General features: G+C 36.6%; 1 protein-coding gene across 4 annotated transcripts in view; it reads left to right on the forward strand.

Annotated features, from left to right (window-relative positions):
* The window catches only part of MMS22L (MMS22 like, DNA repair protein), a 119,245-nt gene extending 96,091 nt beyond the window's left edge, over positions 1-23,154 (forward strand). For all 4 annotated transcript variants that reach the window (XM_070450077.1, XM_020909708.2, XM_070450079.1 and 1 more), the window contains 6 exons: positions 4,079-4,248; positions 6,742-6,953; positions 9,613-9,776; positions 20,212-20,308; positions 21,832-21,999; positions 22,510-23,154. In XM_070450077.1, the coding sequence (XP_070306178.1) occupies positions 4,079-4,248; positions 6,742-6,953; positions 9,613-9,776; positions 20,212-20,308; positions 21,832-21,999; positions 22,510-22,603 (905 nt within the window). In that variant the 3' untranslated portion in view covers positions 22,604-23,154. The remainder of the gene's footprint in view (positions 1-4,078; positions 4,249-6,741; positions 6,954-9,612; positions 9,777-20,211; positions 20,309-21,831; positions 22,000-22,509) is intronic.

Raw genomic sequence — 23,154 nt, forward strand, 5'->3', positions numbered from 1 at the left:
TTTCAAGTGTATCTGTGTCTTGCCCTATCTCCTTTCAGAACTTTTCTTGTGCTTGGTTAATACTAAAATTAATTACGATCAATACAAAAAACACACCAGCTCCAGCTTGCTACAGATAGTCTGTTGTAAATCATTCACATTGTGAATGCCTGCATAATTAAAATGAACCCTTTTCCAACACTTATCTAGGCTTTGTTAGAATTTAAAACTTCAGAAAACCATCACTTCTTCTGTTTTTTATGGTCTGCTCTGTATGAAGGAGGTCAGGAAAGGATTTATTATAGTGGTAAAAGATATTTATGCTTCAAATCTTGTTTCTCACAATATGTTTTCTCCTTTCAAAAAGAAAAGAAATCTTCTTCTTTGTCTGCGCTGTAAGAACAGAGGTCATCCTTCTTTAGGAAGTCAGTAATTTGAATATCTTTGTTCACTGAAACCTTGTTGCTAACCAAAAATAGGAACTGGATAAAGGGAAATGAGAAGGATTTCCTTAGAAGTTTTTATACAGAATTTAAGTTTATTTTTTTTTTCTCTGTGGCCAAAACCTTATATCTGTTCCCTTTGATCTTGTGAACATATGAATAAACCTGATTTGGGCTGTCTGAAACCTTTTATCTTTGTTGTGAAAGATAAAGGAGAATGTGAAAATGTGTAAATATGGATGATGTAGGATGTAGTGAAAGCAATAGTAGCAATTTGGTCATTTTAATTTTAAAGAAAAATATAAGTTAGAATCTATTATAAATTTAACTTAGTAAAATGTAGATTAACATGTATTTCAGCATTTAAACTTATAATTTATTAGTTGCTATTAGATTTTTGCCAAGCTAAATGTATGATTTTAGAAGGATGTCTTTATTTTACAAAATACATGATTGTCTTATCAAGAACTGCAAAATCATTTGGATTGGTGATATGTAGACCTGGGACATAATTCTCCTTATGAAGAGGGGCCTTCTTTGTTTTGTTACATGCTTGATTTTTTATTTAATGGCCAGTGGATATGGTATTCTTTTCCTTTGTCTAGCCCTCAGAGTCTGGAATAGAGTACACTGCTATAGTGTTGCCCATTTAGTCAGCAGAAATTAGGAACAGATGTCTTTTACAGGTACACAGGTTTAGAAGAAAACAGAGAAAGAGCCAATACAAATTGTTGAGAGTTGGAACCTGTTTTGGGTGTGTTGACGTTGGGAAATCACATCGTCTAGAGTGAAAGAAAATTAACCACTGAAACATTGGTACTTTGTTGACCTGGCTGGGTCCTCCCTGGGGATAAATGCCTCTGCTGTTCGGTTGCCCCGCTGCTGGTGGAGACACTAACTCTTGACAGCATCACTCCAGATGAAGGCATCTGGGGTCTTAATTGTCTCCAGGTAATTTCTGAGGAGGCAGGATTGATCTCTCAGTAGTGTCTTCAGCTTCCCTTCCCTTTATGTCCTTTTTTTTCCATCCTTTATATCTCTGGTTTTTCTGTGGTTTTTCTGTTTTCATGACTTTCCTTTTGATCATGTTTCTCTCTTGGGATCATTCTTCCCCTTTGATCTTTCAAATTGAAATTCTACACATGACCCTTCACTGTCCAGCCCAGGAAGACCTGCTCTCCCTGACTCGGCTTCATCTGTCCTTCTCTTCTATTTTTTTTTTTTTTTTGGTAGCTTTCCATTTATTACAATTATTTGAGTACTTGATATGCCTCCAGTAAAATTTAAACTTGCTTATGGTTAGTGGCCGTATCTTATTATTCCCATCATCGTCTTGTATTCTGAACAAATAAGAACATTTACTGAGTATACATCAGGCACTGATTTGGGAACTGATGATACAGTGGTTAAAGAGATTTGCCAGTGTAGAGGATGGCATATATTAAGTAAATATTTCTGGAACTTAATAACCTTAAATATAAATGTAGCTATTAGTATATAGTGTATTTTGTAGTGTTGCTAAATGAGCAAAGTTGCTTTCTGTTAACTACATCTAAAAATACATAATGATCTCAATTGTCTTTTTTTTTTAAGGCTTAATATATACATAGAGTAGCAAATAAGTAAATACATAAGAACTCTTGTAGTGTGACTTTCAATTGTGGGAATATATTCCCTACAGTTTTCCTATATTTTCAGCTTTATCAGTAAGTAATAGTTCTTGCTGGTGGTTTAGTCACTAAGTCGTGTCCGACTGTTGTGACACCGTGGACTGTGGCCTGCCAGGCCCTTCTGTCTCTGGGATTCTCTAGGCAAGAGTACTGGAGTGGGTTGCCATTTCCTTCTCCAGGGGGTCTTCCACATCCAGGAATCGAACTCAGGTCTCCTGCATTGCAGGCAGATTCTTTATTGACTGAGCTACAAAGGAAACCAAAATGAAAGTGAAAGTTGCTCAGTCCTGTCTGACTCTTTGCAGCCCCCTTGGGGTTCTCCAGGCCAGAATACTGGAATAGTTCTTAGCCAGGAAAAATACCTGGTTTCTTACAAAGCTGCTCTGTGTATTTAAACCTTTTCCAGAGTTTTTTACTTAAAATTTTTTTCTTTGCATTTTTAATTCCACACACCCTTGAATGTTCTTTCCTCAAACTTTCAAATTAGGGCTTGATAGCAATAGAACAAATGTATCATCTCTACTTTCTATGAACTCATGAAATTTCAGGTCTTTGTCAGTGTTGTAACCATTGCAGAAGATAAAATACAAGGGTAGATGAGCTGTTTTCAGTTGGAAGGTCCTTGCTGTTTATCAGTTAATACCTGTGTGACACTTAGAGTGATATGAATCATTTCAAATGTTGGTGGTGATGACAGGTCCTCTTAACAGTGTATTAATGTTGTTTAGAATGTGAGCTCTTCTTACATTGCTGTCATCCTCAAGATTTTCACCTGCTGAAAAAATGAGCAACAGGCCAGCGTTATTTAAAATATTGCTAAGTGAGCATTGTGTTTCTTTATGATTGATTATTGTATTTCCTTTTACAACAGAAGATTAATGTTGCTGTTTGTTCTTAGAAGTGATTATTGGTTGTTGTTGTTGTTTTTTTTTTAAAAAAAACTGTATATTCATCTATAAGAATATTTTTGTTTTCCTTCAGAGCTTGAATTTTAAACTCTCTGTTTTGTGGAAATGACTTTGAATTTTATCTTCTTTTTTGCTTTTCTAAGATGAAATAAAATATAGAAGTTTATGCAGCAACTGTGCCACTGCTGTTTGGACAAGTGCTTAATGATCTCCTTTTAAATTCATATTTTTCAGTAAAAGAGGGCTCAGTAGCAGTAATATACTCTAAAGGGAAGTATATATCTGCCCTTAATTACTTTGTTAAGCAAAAAGTGCTCATTTGTTGATTTACCATCATTGAGTTGTAGCGGTTTTTTGACAGACTCCTACCATTAGGAAACCATATAACAGAGTTCATGTAGTAAAGAGGTCCATTTCTCTTCTTTTAGAATCAAAACTTAAATTCAGTGTTTATGTTAAATAGGTATAAATTACAAAAACTGAAGTTCCAAGAGGTTAAGTGATTGCTTCAAGATGTTACAGCTAATCTTTTTTCCTACTTCAACAGTTAAATTTAGCAATCCCTCTTGTGGCAAACTGGGTTCAGACAGCCTGAAAATGTAATTCAAAATATAAAGAAATAAGACTATCAGTAAAATTTAGAGTGGCGTGAAGAAGCCCAGGGAAAAGTGAATATACACACAAAAGCATAATATATGGTCTTACAGTGTTCTTAAAGTTGGGCTGCAGATTGCCTCTGAGTTTCCTAGCAGCCAGAGCAAAGAGAGAGAGAGAGATCTGGCTAATTGCAACATTCAGTCAATAACTTCACATAATGTATAACCACACATTGTGTGTATGTATTAAATGCCAGTTGCGCAGGAAATGTATGTTTTTCTTGGCCCAGAACTCTGAGAGAGTTGCCTCTTTAGTGAAATACTTCGCATATGTCTTTTGACTGTTAATACATCTTTCTTTCTATTGCCAACTTTAAGTTGGTCCTCTGTATTTTAAATATACATTTTTTTTTTTTACTGGAATGACAAAATTTTCTGATTAGAAGATAACCATAATTTCTCTTACCACTCCTCTTTGTTAGGAATTCTAGTTAAATCATGGGCACTGATCTTTGCCACCTCTAAAGCCCAAAAATTACTATTCCGGATCATAGACTGTTTACTGCTGCCACATACAGTATTACAGCAAGAGAAGGAGCTGCCTGCACCTATGTTGACTGCAATTCAGAAGAGTCTTCCTTTGTATCTCCAGGTATAGTAAGTGTGACTCCTTAAAAGTAAAAGGAAAAAAAAAAACTGACGCTTGCCTTAAAGCAGTTTACTAATTGAAGATTTCAAAACCGTACGTTGTATTCCTCGTGTCCACGTGTGATGATGTACTTCCAGTGAACAGGTTTAAAATTCTTTTATGTTGAGCTCTGAAAACAAAGATGAAAGAGGCAAAACCTCCACTCTCAAGAAGCTTAAAGTTGAGCGAAGAGACTGACTGGCGTAGACAATCCAGCATTTGCTCAGTCTTTCCCTCAGAGGCCTCCGCTCTCTGTCAGCCAGACCGGGCGGAGGAGATGCAGGAGGAGATAACTGAAGCAAAGGATGTTAGGTGTTAGAGACAGCGGCTAGGAGCTGAAGGGCCTGCCTGTCGGAGGGAGCCGCAGCGCAGGGCCTCAGCTGTACGGAAACGTGATTCTTGGGGAAAGGCAGATAGTTCTGCGGCTGGAGGCTCATGCAGGAGGAGCCACATAGTGAGAGTTTGGTGCGCTCTTCAAGTCTGGACTTGCCCTTGGACAAGGGAATGTTGTTGGAGTGTGAGCAGAGACGTGGGAGTGCCGTACCATATTTACGTTTTAGAAAGGTGATTCCGGTGGCCACATTTAAGTTGGTGAGGAGGTTAGATTGGAGATTTGGCAGGCAAGGGGTAGTTCATTATCTGAAGGTATAACTAAGGGGTATAGAAGGTATAACTAAGTTCGTTATCTGAAGAACTAAGGCAGTGGGTACAGAGCACACAGCAGATTTTAGAAACATTTAGGATCACCAGTCACAGGGCTGAGCGTGAGTGTTGTAGAGCAGCAGAAAGAAATGGAATACTTCTTAGATTCCATGGTGGCTGCCTATATCAATAGTTGTGTGGAGTGCTTGCCCCAGCGTGGCCCTCTGATACCAAAACAGTTCACATAAGAATTCTTATAAACTTCCTAAGCTTAAAAATTAGTTGAATTATCCATTTGGCAGAGCTGATTTGGAGCTCTATCTTTAGCTTCTTAAAGGTATAAGCTTTTCTCATCAGAATTTTTTTTAGAAGTACTCATTTATTATTTTATCTTCTGATGTAATATGCTTTTCCTCAAACAGAGCATGAAAGAAATGGGTGGGGGAGTCCATTGTTTTGTTTTTTTCAATTGTTTAAATGCTTGTGTTTTAACAGCTTTGTACTGTTTTTCATTAGAAGTAAACTTTCAAAATTTTACTGGACAAATACCATTTATAGTTAAAATAGAGACATGGCAGTCATTTCTGATTATTTCTCTGGAAAAACCACATTGTGAAATCACCAAGGTACAAAATTGTAGGTGAACCTTTAGAGCATAATTTGTTGCTCTGTTGGTGATTATTTAGTAAAATGCAATATTTAGTAATATTAGCAGAAAAAAAATTTTTTTTAGGGTGTTGATTTGTTTCTAAGTATCAAACACTGCAATCCATGTGAAAGTATCTCATTAACTCTATACAAATACAAGGATTTAAATCAACAGACATATAATAAGACATTATGAGTTCTGTTTGACCTTCATCAAACTCTTCTCTAAACCTCAGTTTCTCCAGCTATAAAATCAGAGATATAACACTTAAGTCAGTGAGGATGTATTTTGAGAAATTTAAATGAAATACTGAATACAAAACATGCGCGGCACAGTGCTGACATATTAAAAAACCTCAAAATCAATTGTCATTATTCCGAGTCTTCTGCATTTCTCTGCTTTTGTTATTTTTATTTAAAAAATGTATTATGTTTCTTAACAGTGAAAGTTTTTAGCATAAATTTTATAGTCTTATTCAGATAAAATGACCAGTACCATAAGTTTTAAAATAGACCTAACGAGAGTGGGATGATTTGGGAGAATGGCATTGAAACATGTATATTATCATATGTGAAACAGATCGCCAGTCCAGGTTCAATGCATGAGACAGGGTCCTCGGGACTGGTGCACTGGGGTGACCCAGAGGGATGGGATGGGGAGGGAGGTGGGAGGGGGGTTCAGGATGGGGAACACATGTACACCCATGGCAGATCCATGTCGGTGTATGGCAAAACCACTACAATATTGTGAAGTAATTAGCCTCCAATTAAAATTAAATAAATTTATATTAAATAAAATAGTCCTAATGTGTATTTTATAACATTGTAATTATATATTTATTTCATTGATGAATCTGGTGGTGAAGTTTTCTGAAGATGAGACCCAGAAGGGAGCTTCCTCTGTCTTCCTGCTTCCCTCCCCTGCCTCCTCTGGGTGTGCCCCAAACACATTTGTTCGATTAGGTGCCACTACACAGGTTAGCAAACCCAGCTGCTCCGAGCTTCATACAGCGTGACCTGTTGGTTATGGAAGGTGTTCTTGTTGACTGTGTTAAGTTACACATTCTGATGTAAATATCAATGCCGGGGGCAAAATTAGTAACTTCCTAATTTTTTTTGAAACTTTATCTTTTAGTATTTCTCTCTTTTTTTTTTCCTCTCCTGTAGGGCATGTGTATTGTGTGTTGTCAGTCTCAAAATCCAAATGCCTATCTGAATCAATTGCTGGGGAATGTTATTGAGCAGTATATCGGGCGATTTCTTCCAGCCTCAGCTCATGTCTTAGGTGTTGGACAACATCCCGTTTTGTTGGCATTGAAGAATTCAGCCAGTGTTCCACCGATGTCATTGCTAAAGAAATGCATTGTCCATGTCATAAGGTACATCTGAATATTAAGAATAAGTGGTATTTACAATGTATTATTCTCTATTAAAAACAGAATACTTTATTTTCTCTTAACCTGTTACTTAAACCTGTTACTCAGGTTTGAAAGCTTCATATTTTTTGTTTCCTCTCCATTTTCAGCCTTTGGCAAATGATTGTCTCCTTCCCTTTTCACATCCCTTTTTTATCACATTATACCTACACTGTTGCCAGAGTCTCATAACTAATTTCACTATCTCCGCAGCACACCAGGCCTCCCTGTCCATTACCAACTCCCGGAGTCCACCCAAACCCATGTCCATCTAGTCGATGATGCCATCCAACCATCTCGTCCTCTGTCATCCCTTTCTCCTCCTGCCCTCAATCTTTCCCAGCATCAGGGTCTTTTCAGATGAGTCAGCTCTTCACATCAGGTGGCCAGAGTATTGGAGTTTCAGCTTCAACATCAGTCCTTCCAATGAACACCCAGGACTCGTCTCCTTTAGGATGGACAGGCTGGATCTCCTTGCAATCCAAGGGACTCTCAAGAGTCTTCTCCAACACCACAGTTCAAAAGCATCAGTTCTTTGGCACTCGGCTTTCTTTATAGTCCCAACTCTCACATCCATACATGACCACTGGAAAAACCGTAGCCTTAACTAGACGGACCTTTGTTGGCAAAGTAATGTCTCTGCTTTTTAATATGCTGTCTAGGTTGGTCATAACTTTCCTTCCAAGGAGTAAGCGTCTTTTAATTTCATGGCTGCAATCACCATCTGCAGTGATTTTAGAGCCCAGAAAAATAAAGTCAGCCACTGTTTCCATTGTTTCCCCATCTATTTGCCTAAAATGTTTTTCCAGTATGACGCTTCCTTGCCCTCAAACCTTTGTTTGCTGTCCATGATCTGTCACTTAACTTTCCTATATATATGTCATCATGTACAAACCCTAATGATGCTGGTTTAATTATTACCTTTCCAAAATGCTTCACATTTCCCTATATCACAGCTTTGTTCAGACCATTTTCTCCATTAAAATGCTATCTACTGGGTTAAATGTTCCTAGGCTTTCTGAGACCTACACCTAATATCTCAGTGTACCGTGATGCTTCTTTCCTTCTGGAGCCATGCGCTCTGTGTAATTCAGTTCTCAGAATCATGATAGTTTTGCCAAACTTGTATGTGAATTTTGCAGCATGATTATAGTACCCTACCACTGTGTTTGAGACGTTGCATAGGTAATTTTAGTAAACCAAATGGCAAGTGCTGAAATGGAATCAAATCCTTAAGACCTTAAAGCTGTTAAAGCCCAGTGTTTAGGACCCTGGCTACTTTTCCTTGACTTTCCTCTTTACTTTGTATATAGTGAAAATGTTTTTCTTAATGTTTCTAGTTGAAGACCTAAACAAGTAGCAATTCCTTTTTCTTTTGTTCTTTTAACACTCAGGAAAGACAGAGAGATTGTCTCCCATGACTTCCTCTATTCCAAGCTTCTCTACTCCTATAATTCCCTAGCTTAGGACTCCTTCTACTGAATTCCCAAGAATTCTGAGATTATCTTCCAAAGCACCTATCACACTATATTATAATTGTTCTTTTCTTTCTTGTCTAACTTTTCCACTGGACAGTGAGCCATTGCTTTCAGAGACCATATTTTACTTTCTGTTCTTAAACTTTTACCAAACACACCACATACTCAATGAATGTTTGTTCTAGGCATTAGGAATTCAGCATTAAATAAAACACATAAAGCAATTGATCTCAAAGAATGAATGAATTTTCTAATATGTAATATTTGTTGGAAGTCATTGTATGGAGTAGAAATGATGAAGGCATAGTTCTGCCCTTAAGGAATTTGTAAGATTTAGTGATTTCTATGCCCCATTTTGGCAAATTGTATCTCTTCACAAAATACATGTAGATGTCTGGTTTAGATTTAGCTATATTTGACACTTTTTCATATTGTCTAGACTTTCTAGAAACTTTGCATTTATTTTCCACTTTTCATTTATTCACATAAAAAGTACACTGAACACCTGCTCTGAGTTGAGACTTGTTCTAAGAGGTAGAGATAGAAGATGAGGCAGATGAGTTATCTTTTTGACCTCTGAGTTCAAATGATTAAAGTTATCCTGCTTTAAAAGAAGATATTAAATCCTAAATTACCTCTCTAATTCTTTTATTTCATAAGGGAAGGAAGGATACAGGTTGGAATGGAAAGATGATTTCTAGTATAGTTCTCTTATTTATTTGGAAAAAGAAGACTCTCTTTCAAATCTATAGATAAATAAATATGAGGAGAGACTCTTTATGCAATTCAGAATAAGAAAATGTATCATTGAGGAGCTCATGGGGAGATAAAGCTTATATTAGAAAGAAAAAAAATTAACAGACTTTTATTAGATTTTGATTGTTTATTTTAAGACCTGTTTGCTTCATATTTAGTTTGTATCTGTATTCTGCTTTGGCCTTTATAGCATGCCAGTAGGATATGCAGTCATTGCTTCAAAAATCTTAGGTTTGAAGAAAATATGGTAAAATATACATAGCTTTTAAAAATTGTGCTTTATGGATTTCAGAGATAAAATAGGCCATCATCTTTCAAGTGTATGACATTTGATTCTGCTCTGTTGAAACTTTAAAGAGAAAGAAGAACAAAATTGTGCTTCTTTTCAGGAAGTCCTACTTTGAGTTTAAAGGATCCTTGCTGCCTCCTCGTTTGGCATCCATTCTGGCCTTCATCCTCCAACTTGTTAAGGAAACTAACACTGATGTTTCTGAGATTGAACTACTCCTCCCTGGAGTATTAAAATGCTTGGTGCTGGTCAGTGAACCTCAAGGTTAGTTCATTTAAGAGTTTGTATTTGTTATACTTTTGTGTTCACAAATTAAGAAAATATTCAATTCTATCAGTTATATTGACAGTTATGAAAATATATGGTTATTTCATATCAACTTAATTTTTATCATAACTAAAGAATGAACTCCAGCCAGTAGCTGAGGTTGGGTGTGATAAAATGGTTAAAAACTGACATGATTCAGTCTAGTTGTTTTTTTCCCCCCTCCCAAATAATTGATTTATGCTTATTTAATTTTTGTTCAATTTGTCTCTGATACTGAATGCAACTTGCTAAGTATCAAGTGGTGAGCGGGCAGCCTACTTTCTCCTCTTCTAGATTCTGCTATAATATGTAAGCTGATCTCTGGGCAAACCTGTAAGTACATGTTGATCCTTTTGTTTTCAGTCTCATCAGCCTTAGTGCCTGTGATCACTTAAAAATATTATTTATTTGGTCCCTGCTGTGAGTAGCAGGCCTTAACAAGCTTATTGGGAATATGCAGAATAGTGGCTGTAGTTCTATCCTGAAGGGATTTTTAGTGTAAATAGATGTTTTGTGTGTGTATTTATCATTATAATGTGATCGTTTGGGGCAGGCTTCTCAAATGCTTCTGCTTAAGTACTTCTAACTACTGTGATAAGTGAGTACAGTATATATCCTAAAGAATACAAGGGCAGCATGCAGAGTGGCAGCTAAAAGCTCAGACAGCGCTTTGAAATGTCCTGTTTTATCTCAAAAATTTATGCATGTTTTGTTCTAATCCATGTTATTTTGATATTTAAAAACAGTCTTCTCTGCTTCCAAGCTTGGTTTTGTGAAAAATATTGTATTATGTTAATGTAAAATACCCTTACTTGATAGTAACACCGCTTCAGTAAAGAATATCCAGAGATAGATCCCAGATTGTTCTTTAGAAATTTTACCTTCTTTGAAAACGTTTGGATGCTTTTAATTTCAGTGAAAGTCTGTTGTACTGTACAGTACAAAATTTGAGACAGAGCAGACAGTATAGCATTTTAGCTAGCCTGTTGTTTCAGTGAGTACAATATTTATCATGAAGGAGGTCAGGTTTGGGGAGGGGAATTTTGCTGCTCATCTGTAGCTAGTGGTGCGTTGCATGTTCCAAACAGCAGGTATACGGAATGAATGTTCTGTCTCCACATTGTCCTACAACCCGAAGGAGCAGTGTTTAAACACAGAGGTGTGTGATTGGCTCAGAGAAGATCCTCTGACTCTCCTTGTAGTCTCGGTGCTTTAGAAGGACAGTTGGTAAAATTGTAAAAGCTAGTGTTATGCCCATGGATGTTTCAGCGTCTGGCCAAACTGCCTGTGCGCACCAGCTTGAGGTCACCTCCAGCGTGTGACATGAGGATCTCTGCAGCCTCGATCCCCGTAAAAACTGGTGAAAACTATTTAAAAGAAGGCCTTTAAGTCTCTGGAAACGGCCCTGAAAGGGAGGACACACAGCAAATGGAGAAGCTGTATTGAGGAAAATCTACTGAAGCTTGGTAGGAACAGCAAGTCTTTGATATTTGAACCAAGACTCCTGCCTTCTCTCTTCCTGTCTCAGAGGCATGGCAACTCTGGTAAATTAAAGAATGAGCGTTCCTTCTCCCTGCAGCTTCCAGGAGGAGGGCTGTCTTCCTAAGAGAGGCAGAGTATCAGTGTTTCTCCTCCTGCCTCCTAGCCACCTGATGCTAAGGTTATATTCCAGGGGAGTGTGGGTGAGAAGTGAGGCCTTTGTTCTTCCACTCATTCAGCTCCCACTTGTGAGATGGGAGGACTATACTGAGTATGTTATCAGTGAGAATACTGGAGTGTTGATTGTCCTTGCTGCAGCTTAGAGGTAGAGAATTCATACCAAGAGGATCTGTAGCTAATACCCCTCCTTCCACAAGCATGCAGCACCTAACGTGGGTATGTCAGTCAGAAAATAGTGGACCCTGTGATCTCTGTCCCCAGCAACAGAACTTCACCTCTGAATTTTGCCTGAGAGTGGGAGGGGATAGGAGAAAGCCATAGGACAGATAACTCTGAATCTCTCCCAAAGGAACAAACTTCACTTACAACGAAATGTGAAAAAGTTCAAGCCTGAGGGTGCTGTCAAAAGCAGTGGAGTTTGCGGTTAAAAGGCAATAGGTAGGAGAATGATAGATTTATTGGAGGTGTAAACTAATCTGTAGGTGAACTAGTTTAGTGAGAGAATTGGCTGCAAAGAGCCCTGGGGTGAGAACAAATATCAACACTAATCTCAAAAATCCCTCCTTTAAAAAAGCCTGGATTTGATAAGATCATACAGTTTCGTTTACTGAGAGAAAATCAGTCAATAGATCCTGCCAGTATGAGCAATCAGATAGAGGATTTAATAAACAAAGACTTCAAGGTAGTCATTATAAAAATGTTCAGAAAGCTCAAGGAAATCATGTTAATAAAGTGGAGGAAGATGTGATGACAGTGTCACATCAGAGAATATCAGTAGAGAAATAGAAATTATTAAAACAGAAAATAACCAAATGGGAATTCTGAAGTTTAAAAGCTAAACTGAAAATCTTAAGTTTAATTTGAATTGATAGATGAAAGAATTAGCAAACTTGAAGATAAATTGTTAGGTGTTATGCATTCCAAAAAACAACAACAAAAAAAGACCATGAAAGAAATGAATAGAGCTTTAGAGAACTGCAGGACATCATTAAGCACACCATCCTACATAGACTATCAAGAGAAGACAGAAAGGAGCAGAAAAAATACTGAAGAAATAATGGTTGAAAAATTTCCAAATTTATTGACTAATACCATTCTATACATTCAGGAAGCTCACCTAATTCCAAATGGAATAAACTTAAAGAGATCCACAGACAGATGCAACTTAGTTGGGGGAAGAAAAAGGTTGAAAGTCAAAGGCAAGGAGAAAATTTTCAAAGCAGCAAGGGGGAAAACAAATCTACTTTCAAAGGAACCCTGGGAAGATTAACAGCTGACTTCTCAGCAAAATCAATGGAAACAAGAAGGCAGTGGGATAACACTCTGACTGATCAAAGAAAGCACTGTCAACCAAGAATCCTGTAGTCAGCAAAGCTGCCCTTTCAAAAATGAAAGTGAACTCAAGATATTTGCAGATAAAAAATGAGAGAACTTGTTGTTAGCAGACCTGCCTTATAAAAATTACTGAAGGAAGTTCTTCAGAATGAAAGTGAGCTCAGACAGTAACTTGAATCCTTATGAGTAAACAAGGAACAACAAGGTAATTATGTAGAGTTGACCCTTGAACAGCATGGGTTTGAACTCCACAAATAACTGTCCACTTATTTGCAGTGTTTCTTTTCAACAAATCCACACTATATTACTGTACAAACTATGGGTAATTGAACTTGTAGATGTGGAACCATGACTGAACCCTTTCTGACTTTATAGTCAGAAAGCTGACTGTGAGGTTAAACATGGATTTTCAACTGCATGGGGGTCAGCACTCCAAACCTTCATGTTCAAGTGTTAGTTGCCCAATCGTGTCCAGCTTTTACAGCCCCATGGACTGTAGCCCACCAGGCTCGTCTGTCCATGGAATTCTCCAGACAAGAATACTAGAGTGGGTTGTCATTTCCTTTTCCAGGGGGTCTTCCTGACCCAGGGATTGAGCACAGGTCTCCAACATTGCAGACAGATTCTTTACCATCTCAGCTACCAGGGAAGGCCCCATGTTGTTCAAGGGTCAGTTGTAGTTGAAAGGCAGCATGAATGTATATTTTCACCTTTTTTCTTTCAACTGATTTTAAAAGTGTATGAAATAATATGTATATAGTTGTCCTATAATGTATAGAAATTTAATATATTTACCAATAACAGTATAAAGGAGATGGTGGGAACAAAGTAATATTAGACTAAGGAAGTGACTTCAGATGATAAACAGGAACAAGTGATGAGAACAATAAATGATAAGTAAGAAGGTAAATTTAACAAAACCCAAAATATATGTGTTCTCCTTTCTTAGCTTCTTTGAAAACATAGGAATTTTACAAGGTAGGAATTACACTGAGTTTTAAAATTTGTAGATGTAATATGTATAACAGTAATAACGACAAAAGAGGGGAAAGTGACTAGAACTGTATATGAACAATGTGTCTATATTTTGCTGGAATTAAGTTCATGTAAATCTGAAGCTCTGAAGAGTTAAAATGTACATGATAAACCCAGAGCAACCACTAAGGAAATAATTCAAAACTAATGGACACTCATTAAAATAACTAATATGCTATGTTTGAAAATATTCACTTAATGCAAAAAGAAGAGAGATTAGATGGACAAAAAAAATAAGACATTTAGAAAGCAAAAGGTAAAATGGCTGATGTAAATCCGACTATATCTATAATAATATTAATTGTGAAAAAGTTGAACAATCCAATCAAAAGAGATTATGAGAATTTTTCTTTTAAAAGCTCTAACCATATCTGCAGGAAATACTTTTGATTCAAAGATTGGAAGTTAAAAGATGGAAAAGGATACATCATGCAAATTGTAACTGCAGAAAGCCAGAGTAGCTGTACTAACATCAGACAGAAAAGACATTAGACAAAAAAAATATTACTAGAAATAAAGAGGGAACATTTTCTAACAATAAAACGGTGAGTCAGAAAGATTTCACCACTATAAATATATGTGTACCTAATAATAGCAAAATACAAGAAGAAAAACCTACGAGACATGAAGGGGGAAATAATTCACAGTAATAGTTGGAGGAACTTTGGTTTCTGCTATAATAATAAAGAGCTTGGAAGTCATCACTCACCCTCACAGGAAAAACTCTGGACAGCCTGAAAAACATTTCTTCTTAGGTGCATCAGAGAATGGAGGTCATAGGGCAAATCACTGCCTTCAAAACTGAGCATACAACAGTTTTTCAAATTCAGCTTAAATATTCCTCCCAATACCAGCTACATCAGAAGGCTTCTGCTCCTGGTTAGCTGTGATTCTCTGTATCCACCTTTCTGTTTAGTTTTAACCTGTCTAATAGGTAATTTTTTAAAGAGGTAAAGGATGTACTGAGAGAGGAGAGAAAATGGAATCATACAAAGTGCTCAATTAAAACCTTCAGAGAAGGCAAGAAAAGAGGGAAAGATTTAAAAAAAAAAAAGGACCAGAGCAAAGACTAGAAAAACTATGTATAGAGTAGATATTAATTCAGCTATTTCAATAATCACTGATATCAATAGTCTAAATAAACCAATTAAGAGACTGACAGTGGATAAAAAACAAGGCTTAACTATATGTCAGCTACAAGAAATCGACTTTAAACATAAAGACACAATTAGATTAAAAGTAAAGGGATGGAGAAATATATGTAGTGCTAACAATTCAAAACACAGGTGTAGCTATATTTCACACAGAGCAGACTTCAGGACAAGAAGAGCTATCAGACACAAAGATGGGCATTACATAAAGATGAACTGGGAATAAAGCAGAGAACTGCTTCAATCAGATAACAGACATTTTTGAAAATCCTACAGCTGATACCACACTTAAGATGCTTTCTCCCTAAGATTAGGAGCAAAACCAAAATGTCCATTCCTGCCACTTCCTTTCAATATTGTACTAGAAGTTCTAGTCAGTGGAAGAAAAAGAAACAAAAGCATCTAGGTTGAAAAGAAAGAAAGAAAATTATCCATGTCTGCACATCATATCATTTTGTTGTTGTTCAGTCGCTCAGTAGTATTTGACTCTTTGTGACTGCATGCACTGCAGCACGCCAGGCTTCCCTGTCCTTCACCATCTCCCAGAGCTTTGCTCAAACTCAGGTCTGTTGAGTCAGTGATGCCATCCAGTCATCTTATCCTCTGTCATTCCCTGCTCCTCCTGCCCTCAGTCTTTTCCAGCATCAGGGTCTTTGCCTGTGAGTCAGCTCTTCACATCAGGTGGCCAAAGTATTGGAGCTTCAGCATCAGTCCTTCCAATGAAAATTCAGGACTGATTTCCTTTAGGATTGCCTTTTTTATATCCTTGCAGTCCAAGGGACTCTCAAGAGTCTTCTCCAGCAGCACAGTTCGAAAAGCATCAATTCTTCGGCTCTCAGACTTCTTTATGGTCCAACTCTGACATCCATACATGACTACTGGAAAAACTATAGCTTTGACTATACTATTTGGATATATATGTATATACATATGATATCATATATATATAGAAAATCCTAAGGACCCACTGAAAACTATTAGAACTAATAAGTTCAGCAAGGTTCCCTACCAGAATTCAGCAAGCTTCTCTGTAGCAAAGTTGACAGACTGATTCTACAATTCATGTAATACTACAAGGGAGCTAGAATGGCCAAAAAAATCTTAAAGAAGAACAAAGTTGGAAGATAAACTTTTCAATTTGAAAACTTAGTGCAAAGCAACAGTAATCAAAACAGTGTGGTGTTGGCATGAAGGTAGACATATAGATCAGTGGGATAGAATTGAAAGTCCAGAAATAAACCCATGTATCTATGGTCAACTGACTTTTTCTTTTCTTTAAACAGGGGTGCCAGGATGATTCAATAGTGGGAAAATAGTCTTTATCAACAAATTGTGCTAGGTCAAATGGATAGCCAAATTCAAAAGATTGAACTTGCACCTTTATTTAACACTATATGCAAAAATTAACTAAAACAGGATTATAGACCTAAATGTCAGTTAAAACTATAAAACTCTTAAAGCAAGAGTAAATCTTCATGATCTTGGATTTGGCAATGAATTCTTAAACAGGACATCAAAAGCAGAAGCCACAGAACAAGACACATAAATTGGACTTAATCAAAATAAAGGACTTTTGTGTTTCAAAGAGCACTGTCAAAAAAGTATTAATAAAAAGAGAACTCAGAAAATGGAAGAAAGCATTTGCATATTACTGATGTGATAAGGAAGTTGTATCAAGAATATATGAAGAATAAAATTCAGTATTTTTTTTAAAAAAACAGGCAAAGGATTTGAATACAGTTTTCTCCAAAGAATATAAGCAAGTGGCTTTAAAACACCTGAAAAATTCTCACCTGTCATTAGTCATGAGGGGAATGCAACTCAAAACTACAATGAGATACCACTTCACGCTCACTAGGTTGGCTATAACAAATAAGATAATAACAAGAATTGGCAAGAACATGGAGAAATCTGCATCCTCATTTACTGCTTTTGGGAATGTAAAATGGTGTCGCCACTTGGGAAAAGAGTCTCGTAATTCCTCAAATAGTTGAACATAGAGTTACCTTGTGACCTAGCAATGCACCCCTAACCTTGTGACCTAGCAATGCACCCCTAAGTTTTAATATGTACCCAAGATTAATGAAAACATATGTCCACACAGAAACTTGTACTTTAATATTTGTAGCAGTATTATAATAGCCAGAGGTGAGCTCACCATCAGCTAATGGATGGATTTTTTTTTAATGTGATCTATTCATACAAGAGAATATTATTTGTATATAATATTCAATATATATTCAATATAAGGAGTACTAATAAAAGTACTAATTTATGCTGCAGGAAGTATTGCTATGGTGTGTATTGCTATAGAATGTATTGTAAACATTATTATAAGTGAAAGAAGCCAGCTTAACACAAGACCATATATTATATGGTTCTATTTATATGAAATATCCAGAGTAGTTAAATCTGCAGAGATGGAAAGTAGATTAGTGGTTGCTTAGGGGGTATGAAAGTAGATTACTGGTTGCTCAGGGGGTTCTGGAGGATAGGAGGTAAGAGCTTTAAAGGGAGCAGTGTTTCTTTTCAAGATAAAGAAAATGTCTAAAATTGCAGTGACAGTCGCACAGTTGTGTAATTATCCTAAAAACCGTTGAATTGTTTGTGTTAAATGGGTGAATTATATTGTATATAAATTATATGATAATAAAGCTGTTATTAAAAAAAAAGCTGAAAGATAACCCAGTTTTTAAAAACAATGCCCAGTTCACTTAAAGAAATAAACAAAGAGGATAGATTTTTTTTTTTTTGGAAACCGTGTACACTAATGCTCACTACAGTGTTATCTGGAATAGCCAAACTGGAGGCAACCCAGATATCCATCAACTAATCATCTAATGAACTGATAAACAAGATCAGGTAAATCCATATAATGGAATGGTATTTGACCATGAGAAGGAATGAAGTTCTAACGTGTTCCATAGCATGGGTGAACCTTAAAACATTTTGCTAAGGAAAGGAAGGCAGTTACATAAGACCAAATCTGTATGGTTCCATCTATATGACATTCTCAGAATAGACAATCCACAGAGACAAAAAGTACATCAGTGGTTCCAGGGACTGAGGGAGGAAGACCATGGGCAATGACTGCTAATAGTTACAAGGTTTTGGAGGGAGGTGATGAAAACGTTCTGAAATAAGACAGTGGTGACAGCTTCACAATTCTTCTGAATATACTAAAAGCCAATGAACTGTACACTGTAAAAGGTTAGTTTTTATATGTGAAATTATACCTAAATCTGTTATTTTTAAGAAATAGTGCTTACTATTAATACTTTATGAACTGTATGTCTTCATGTTCTGGTACTTTTTCCACAAAAGAACTTGTGGATTTTTTTTTTTTTTCAAAGAAGCATCTTTAAGAAGAATCATTTATACTGGCTCTAGAATTGCATCTAATATGATAACTTACTTGTTCAGTAAAGACAAGTATTCTCTGTCTTCCTTTTCCACTATCCTCATGCTGTGGAAAACATTATCTGCTACTTAATTAAGTTAGGTTCATGTGTATTCTTGCCATAGTGGACTGCAGTTTCTGAAAATATTTTTATTCTTTAGAGAAGGTAATTTTTCTCCCCAGCTACTTAATATGCCAAAAAAGCATAAAAAATGTATTAGCACTTGGAACATGGTGAATTTTGGTTTTTTTTTTTTTTTTTTTACATTTTTTATGTGGAAGTACACAGCTGTAAAGGATTTGGTTAAATACTGAAAGAACGTAAATGATCTCTTTGTAACTTTGCTGTCTTTAAAAAGGAAATTAGCATCAATACTTGATTTTATATATATAAATATACACACACATACCATCAACTGATGGATTTATGTATATATACAGTCCATGGTGTCACAGTCAGACACAACTTAGTGACTGAACAACAGCAAATATATAAATTAATTTTAAGAAAAGATGAACTATTGGTAGTTTCTAATTTACTACATATGAGAAACGCTGGGCTGGAGAAAGCACAAGCTGGAATCAAGATTGCCAGGAGAAATATCAATCACCTCATATATGCAGATGACACCACCCTTATGGCAGAAAGGGAAGAACTAAAGAGCCTCTTGATGAAAGTGAAAGAGGAGAGTGAAAAAGTTGGCTTAAAGCTCAACATTCAGAAAACGAAGATCATGGCATCCGGTCCCATCACTTCATGGCAAATAGATGGGGAAACAGTGGACACAGTGGCTGACTTATTTTTCTGGGTTCCAAAATCACTGCAGATGGTGATTGCAGCCATGAAATTAAAAGACGCTTACTTTTTGGAAGGAAAGTTATGACCAACCTAGACAGCATATTAAAAAGCAGAGACATTACTTTGTCAACAAAGGTCCATCTAGTCAAGGCTTTGGTTTTTCCAGTGGTCATGTGAGAGTTGGACTATAATGAAGGCTGAGCGCCGAAGCAATGATTTTGCCTTTGAACTGTGGTGTTGGAGCAGACTCTTGAGAGTCCCTTGGACTGCAAGGAGATCCAACCAGTCCATCCCAAAGGAGGTCAGTCCTGGGTGTTCATTGAAAGGACTGATGTTGAAGCTGAAACTCCAATAGTTTGGCCACCTGATGCGAAGAGCTGACTCATTTGAAAAGACCCTGGTGCTGGGGAAGATTGATGGCAGGAGGAGAAGGGGACAACAGAGGATGAGATGGTTGGCTGGCATCACCGACTCAATGGACATGGGTTTGGGTGGACTCTGGGAGTTGGTGATGGACAGGGAGGCCTGGCGTGCTGCGGTTCATGGGGTCGCAAAGAGTCGGACACAACTGAGCGACTGAACTGAACATATGTATTTGTGAATGGAAGGAATATGTATTTAAAAAATCAGTCTGTAAGTCAGCTGAATTATTAAAGGTTATCTGTTGTCAGTGTGTAGCAGTGTTTGCAGTATTAGGATGGTAGAACATTTTTGAATATGGACTCTTTTCTGACAAAAAATGCATATCTTCACATATATTTTTTCAGTTATGATATTTTTTCAGTCATATGTGAAAAATAGACTCAAGTATTTTATATTTTCTTAAAATGGAAGATAGGGAGACTTTAGAACAAAACAAAAAGCTCGTAACTATTTCACTTTGAAAAATAACAAAAAAGCATGTACATACTTTAAGAAAACAACATGTTTTTCTAAATCTAGAGTGCTCATGAAAATGAGGATCCAGATGGTGAATTCAGGCACAATGTGTAATGCTGTAATTTTCCCTCCTAGTTAAAAGGCTGGCCACCGAGAACCTGCAATGCATGGTCAAAGCCTGCCAAGTGGGGTCAGGAGGAGAACCTGCCGCCCAGCTGACTTCTGTGTTTAGGTAACTGGAAAATATGCCAACTGGCAAGGAGACTATTGCCAGCCATTTGACAGTCAACATGTTTTTTAAATAACTAATTATCCAAAACATAATGTGTTACTACTTGTTTGTAGTTCCAATTATTATGTTTTTGGCAGTAGTTTTGCTACGTTGTTGTTTTATTAAAAAATGAAATTACTAGGGAGAAAGAGGACTTAAAATTACCTGAGAATTTAGTAAGGAAGATGCCTGCATGTGTTTCAGAGGGAAAAGTGGCAAACGTGAGGCATGATTAACAGGTAAACAGGCTTCGGAGCTGCTAAACATGCTACTCAGCATCTGGTGTGGACGTGCCTGTCACTGTCTTCCTGTTCACTTTCGATGCCGTGAACCCACAAAGCTCCATTGGATGTAATTTGTGAAGCACAGATTTTATATATAGATGTTGTTCCTTCATCAGAATAACTGCAACTTGTAGAACATTTTCTCTTTTGTTTCTATTTTCCTGCCTTGCACCATATAGAATCTTAGGCTTTCTGTTAAGGCAGTACTTTTAAAGTATATCTTTCTCCTAGTTTCTACCCATTGACCTTCGTTTCATGTATCTCTACCATAGCACCACTGTTGAATAGTTTGGGTCCATTTCCTTCATTCTGTGGTGGATTTTTGATTCCTTGGCTTGCTTTCTTATCATGTAGTTGCGACTTGTCAGTTGTTTACAGTTTATTTATAGAATATAAAAATTGTGATCATTTGAAATAAATACTAGGTTTAATAAAAAAATTGTGATCATTTGAAATAAATACTGGGTTTAAGAAAACTGTAAAACCCTAAGAGATGAGGAAGGATTCTATATCAACAAAGATTACATGTTTATTAACTACAGTTTACTAAGAGAGGCGACTTTTGGCTGGGTAGGAAGAGTGGAAATTTTATGGTTAAAATATATAATTTTTTTATATAAAGAATTGTATATTATTTATATGTAATGTATAATTATATAAATATAATTCTTTATAAATTATGTATTCTTCATATTCTTCTGTAGGTCTAAAGTCTCTTGTTCAATTAAGGAATATAAAAATTATTAGAAGTAACTTGCTTTTCCTCATAGAAATAGTCTGATTTATCTAGAGATAGGAAAAATTAACTAAAAGATACACAAAATAACCAGGAAGCTGGACCAGTGTTCTGTTTTAGTCTGTGCTACACCCTTACCACCCAGATTAACCACATGCAGAGTGTAGCCGGAAATTCCCTGGTGTTAGATTTTCTCCCTCTTAATTCTTCCTCTTGGGATTCCAACTCTTCCCTCTCCCTCTTGATGCCGTCACTCTGGTTATGGCTCACGCTGAAGCCATTTCTTTTCTTTATTTTCAAGTTTCAGTCTTTGTATGGTGTCTGTCATAGATCCTTAGGATAATCTTACATAAAGTGATTTTTCTTGCATTCAGGTTACAGCTCGTTGCTGTAATTGGGCTAGATAGATACTAGCCAGAGCAATTGCCCCAAGAGTAATTCTAAGTAACCTGTTTGACTTTCAGGCAGTTTATTGAAGATTATGGTATGAGATATGATTATCAGATATACAGCATTTTAGAAGCAGTAGCAGCATTGGACCCGCAGGTTGTTATCCACTTGGTTCCTGCCCTTACTCAGTCTCTGAAGAATTCAGAGCAGAAATGGGGCCTTGGCAGAAATACTGCACAAAGGTATGTTTGATAATTTGATTATATCCTTTTGGACAATGATTATAAAATCTAGTTTCATTTTCTAGTAATGGCCTATTTTCCCATTTATAAAGATTTGGAGTCTATTCTGGTGAATAGGGTTAGTGACTCAACCAGATAATATGCTTTTGGTCAAAAATAGATAAAAGCTTTTTTTCCCCTATAGGTTTATGACTGAATATAGTGCTGGACCATTTAGAGTAATGGAACATGGTGGGATAAGTCTGTATCTCCTAAAGAGATTGTTTTAAAAGAGAAAAGACCCTGATGCTGGAAAGACTGAGGGCAGGAGAAGGGGGCAACAGAGGATGAGATGGTTGGATGGCGTCACCGACTTTAATAGACATGAGTTTGAGCCAACTCTGGGAGATAGTGAAGGACAGGGAAGCCTGGAATGCTGCAGTCCATGACTTCACAGAGTCAGACACGATTTAGCGACTGCACAACAGCAATAAGCATATATCTCTCTCTCCTTTTCTTTTGTCTTTACAGGGAAGCCTATAGCAAGCTTTTAGCTCAGCTAGGACAAGTGGGACAAGATGAGATACAGAACCTGCAAAATGATCATGTCGAATCGATTTTGTGATTTCATCCTCAACATTAATTACAACTACCTAAAGCCACTTTGTGCCATTTGAGTCCTACTTTTATTAATTGTATAATGTTCTGTTAAAATACTTTATAGGATCTTTTCCGTACATACCTGTAAGTATAAAGTATATAAATAAGGAAATAAAAGTTAAATGTCACAGAATCTTTGGAACTTGGTAAAACTGCATTCTGTTTTGAAACAGTTTTAGTAACCTAAAGAAACTTAAAGTTTTCCTATCTGGGAGTGTTGTCTATGCAGGTTTGTACTGATTGATCCATGGGTATTTTACTGTAGTGTTGACTTTTTGCCTTGTAAGTAATTTATTTCTATTTTTTGTTTCTTTACAAGTTATGTTTAATCATGACACTATTTCACATTACCTGGCTGCCCTATGCTGGTTTTGTTACTTGGTTGCTTTCTTGTTTGCTTGTTTTTATTTTTTTGTTTCTTTTGAGGAATGGTCAGGAGATAGGACTGTATATTTGTTATCCTTTTTTACACTGTGTTTGAGGCAAGTTAATAAAATTCTTTCAGAGCACACTTAA

This window comes from Odocoileus virginianus, chromosome 19, assembly GCF_023699985.2.
Source record: "Odocoileus virginianus isolate 20LAN1187 ecotype Illinois chromosome 19, Ovbor_1.2, whole genome shotgun sequence".
Taxonomy (NCBI): Eukaryota; Metazoa; Chordata; class Mammalia; order Artiodactyla; family Cervidae; genus Odocoileus; species Odocoileus virginianus.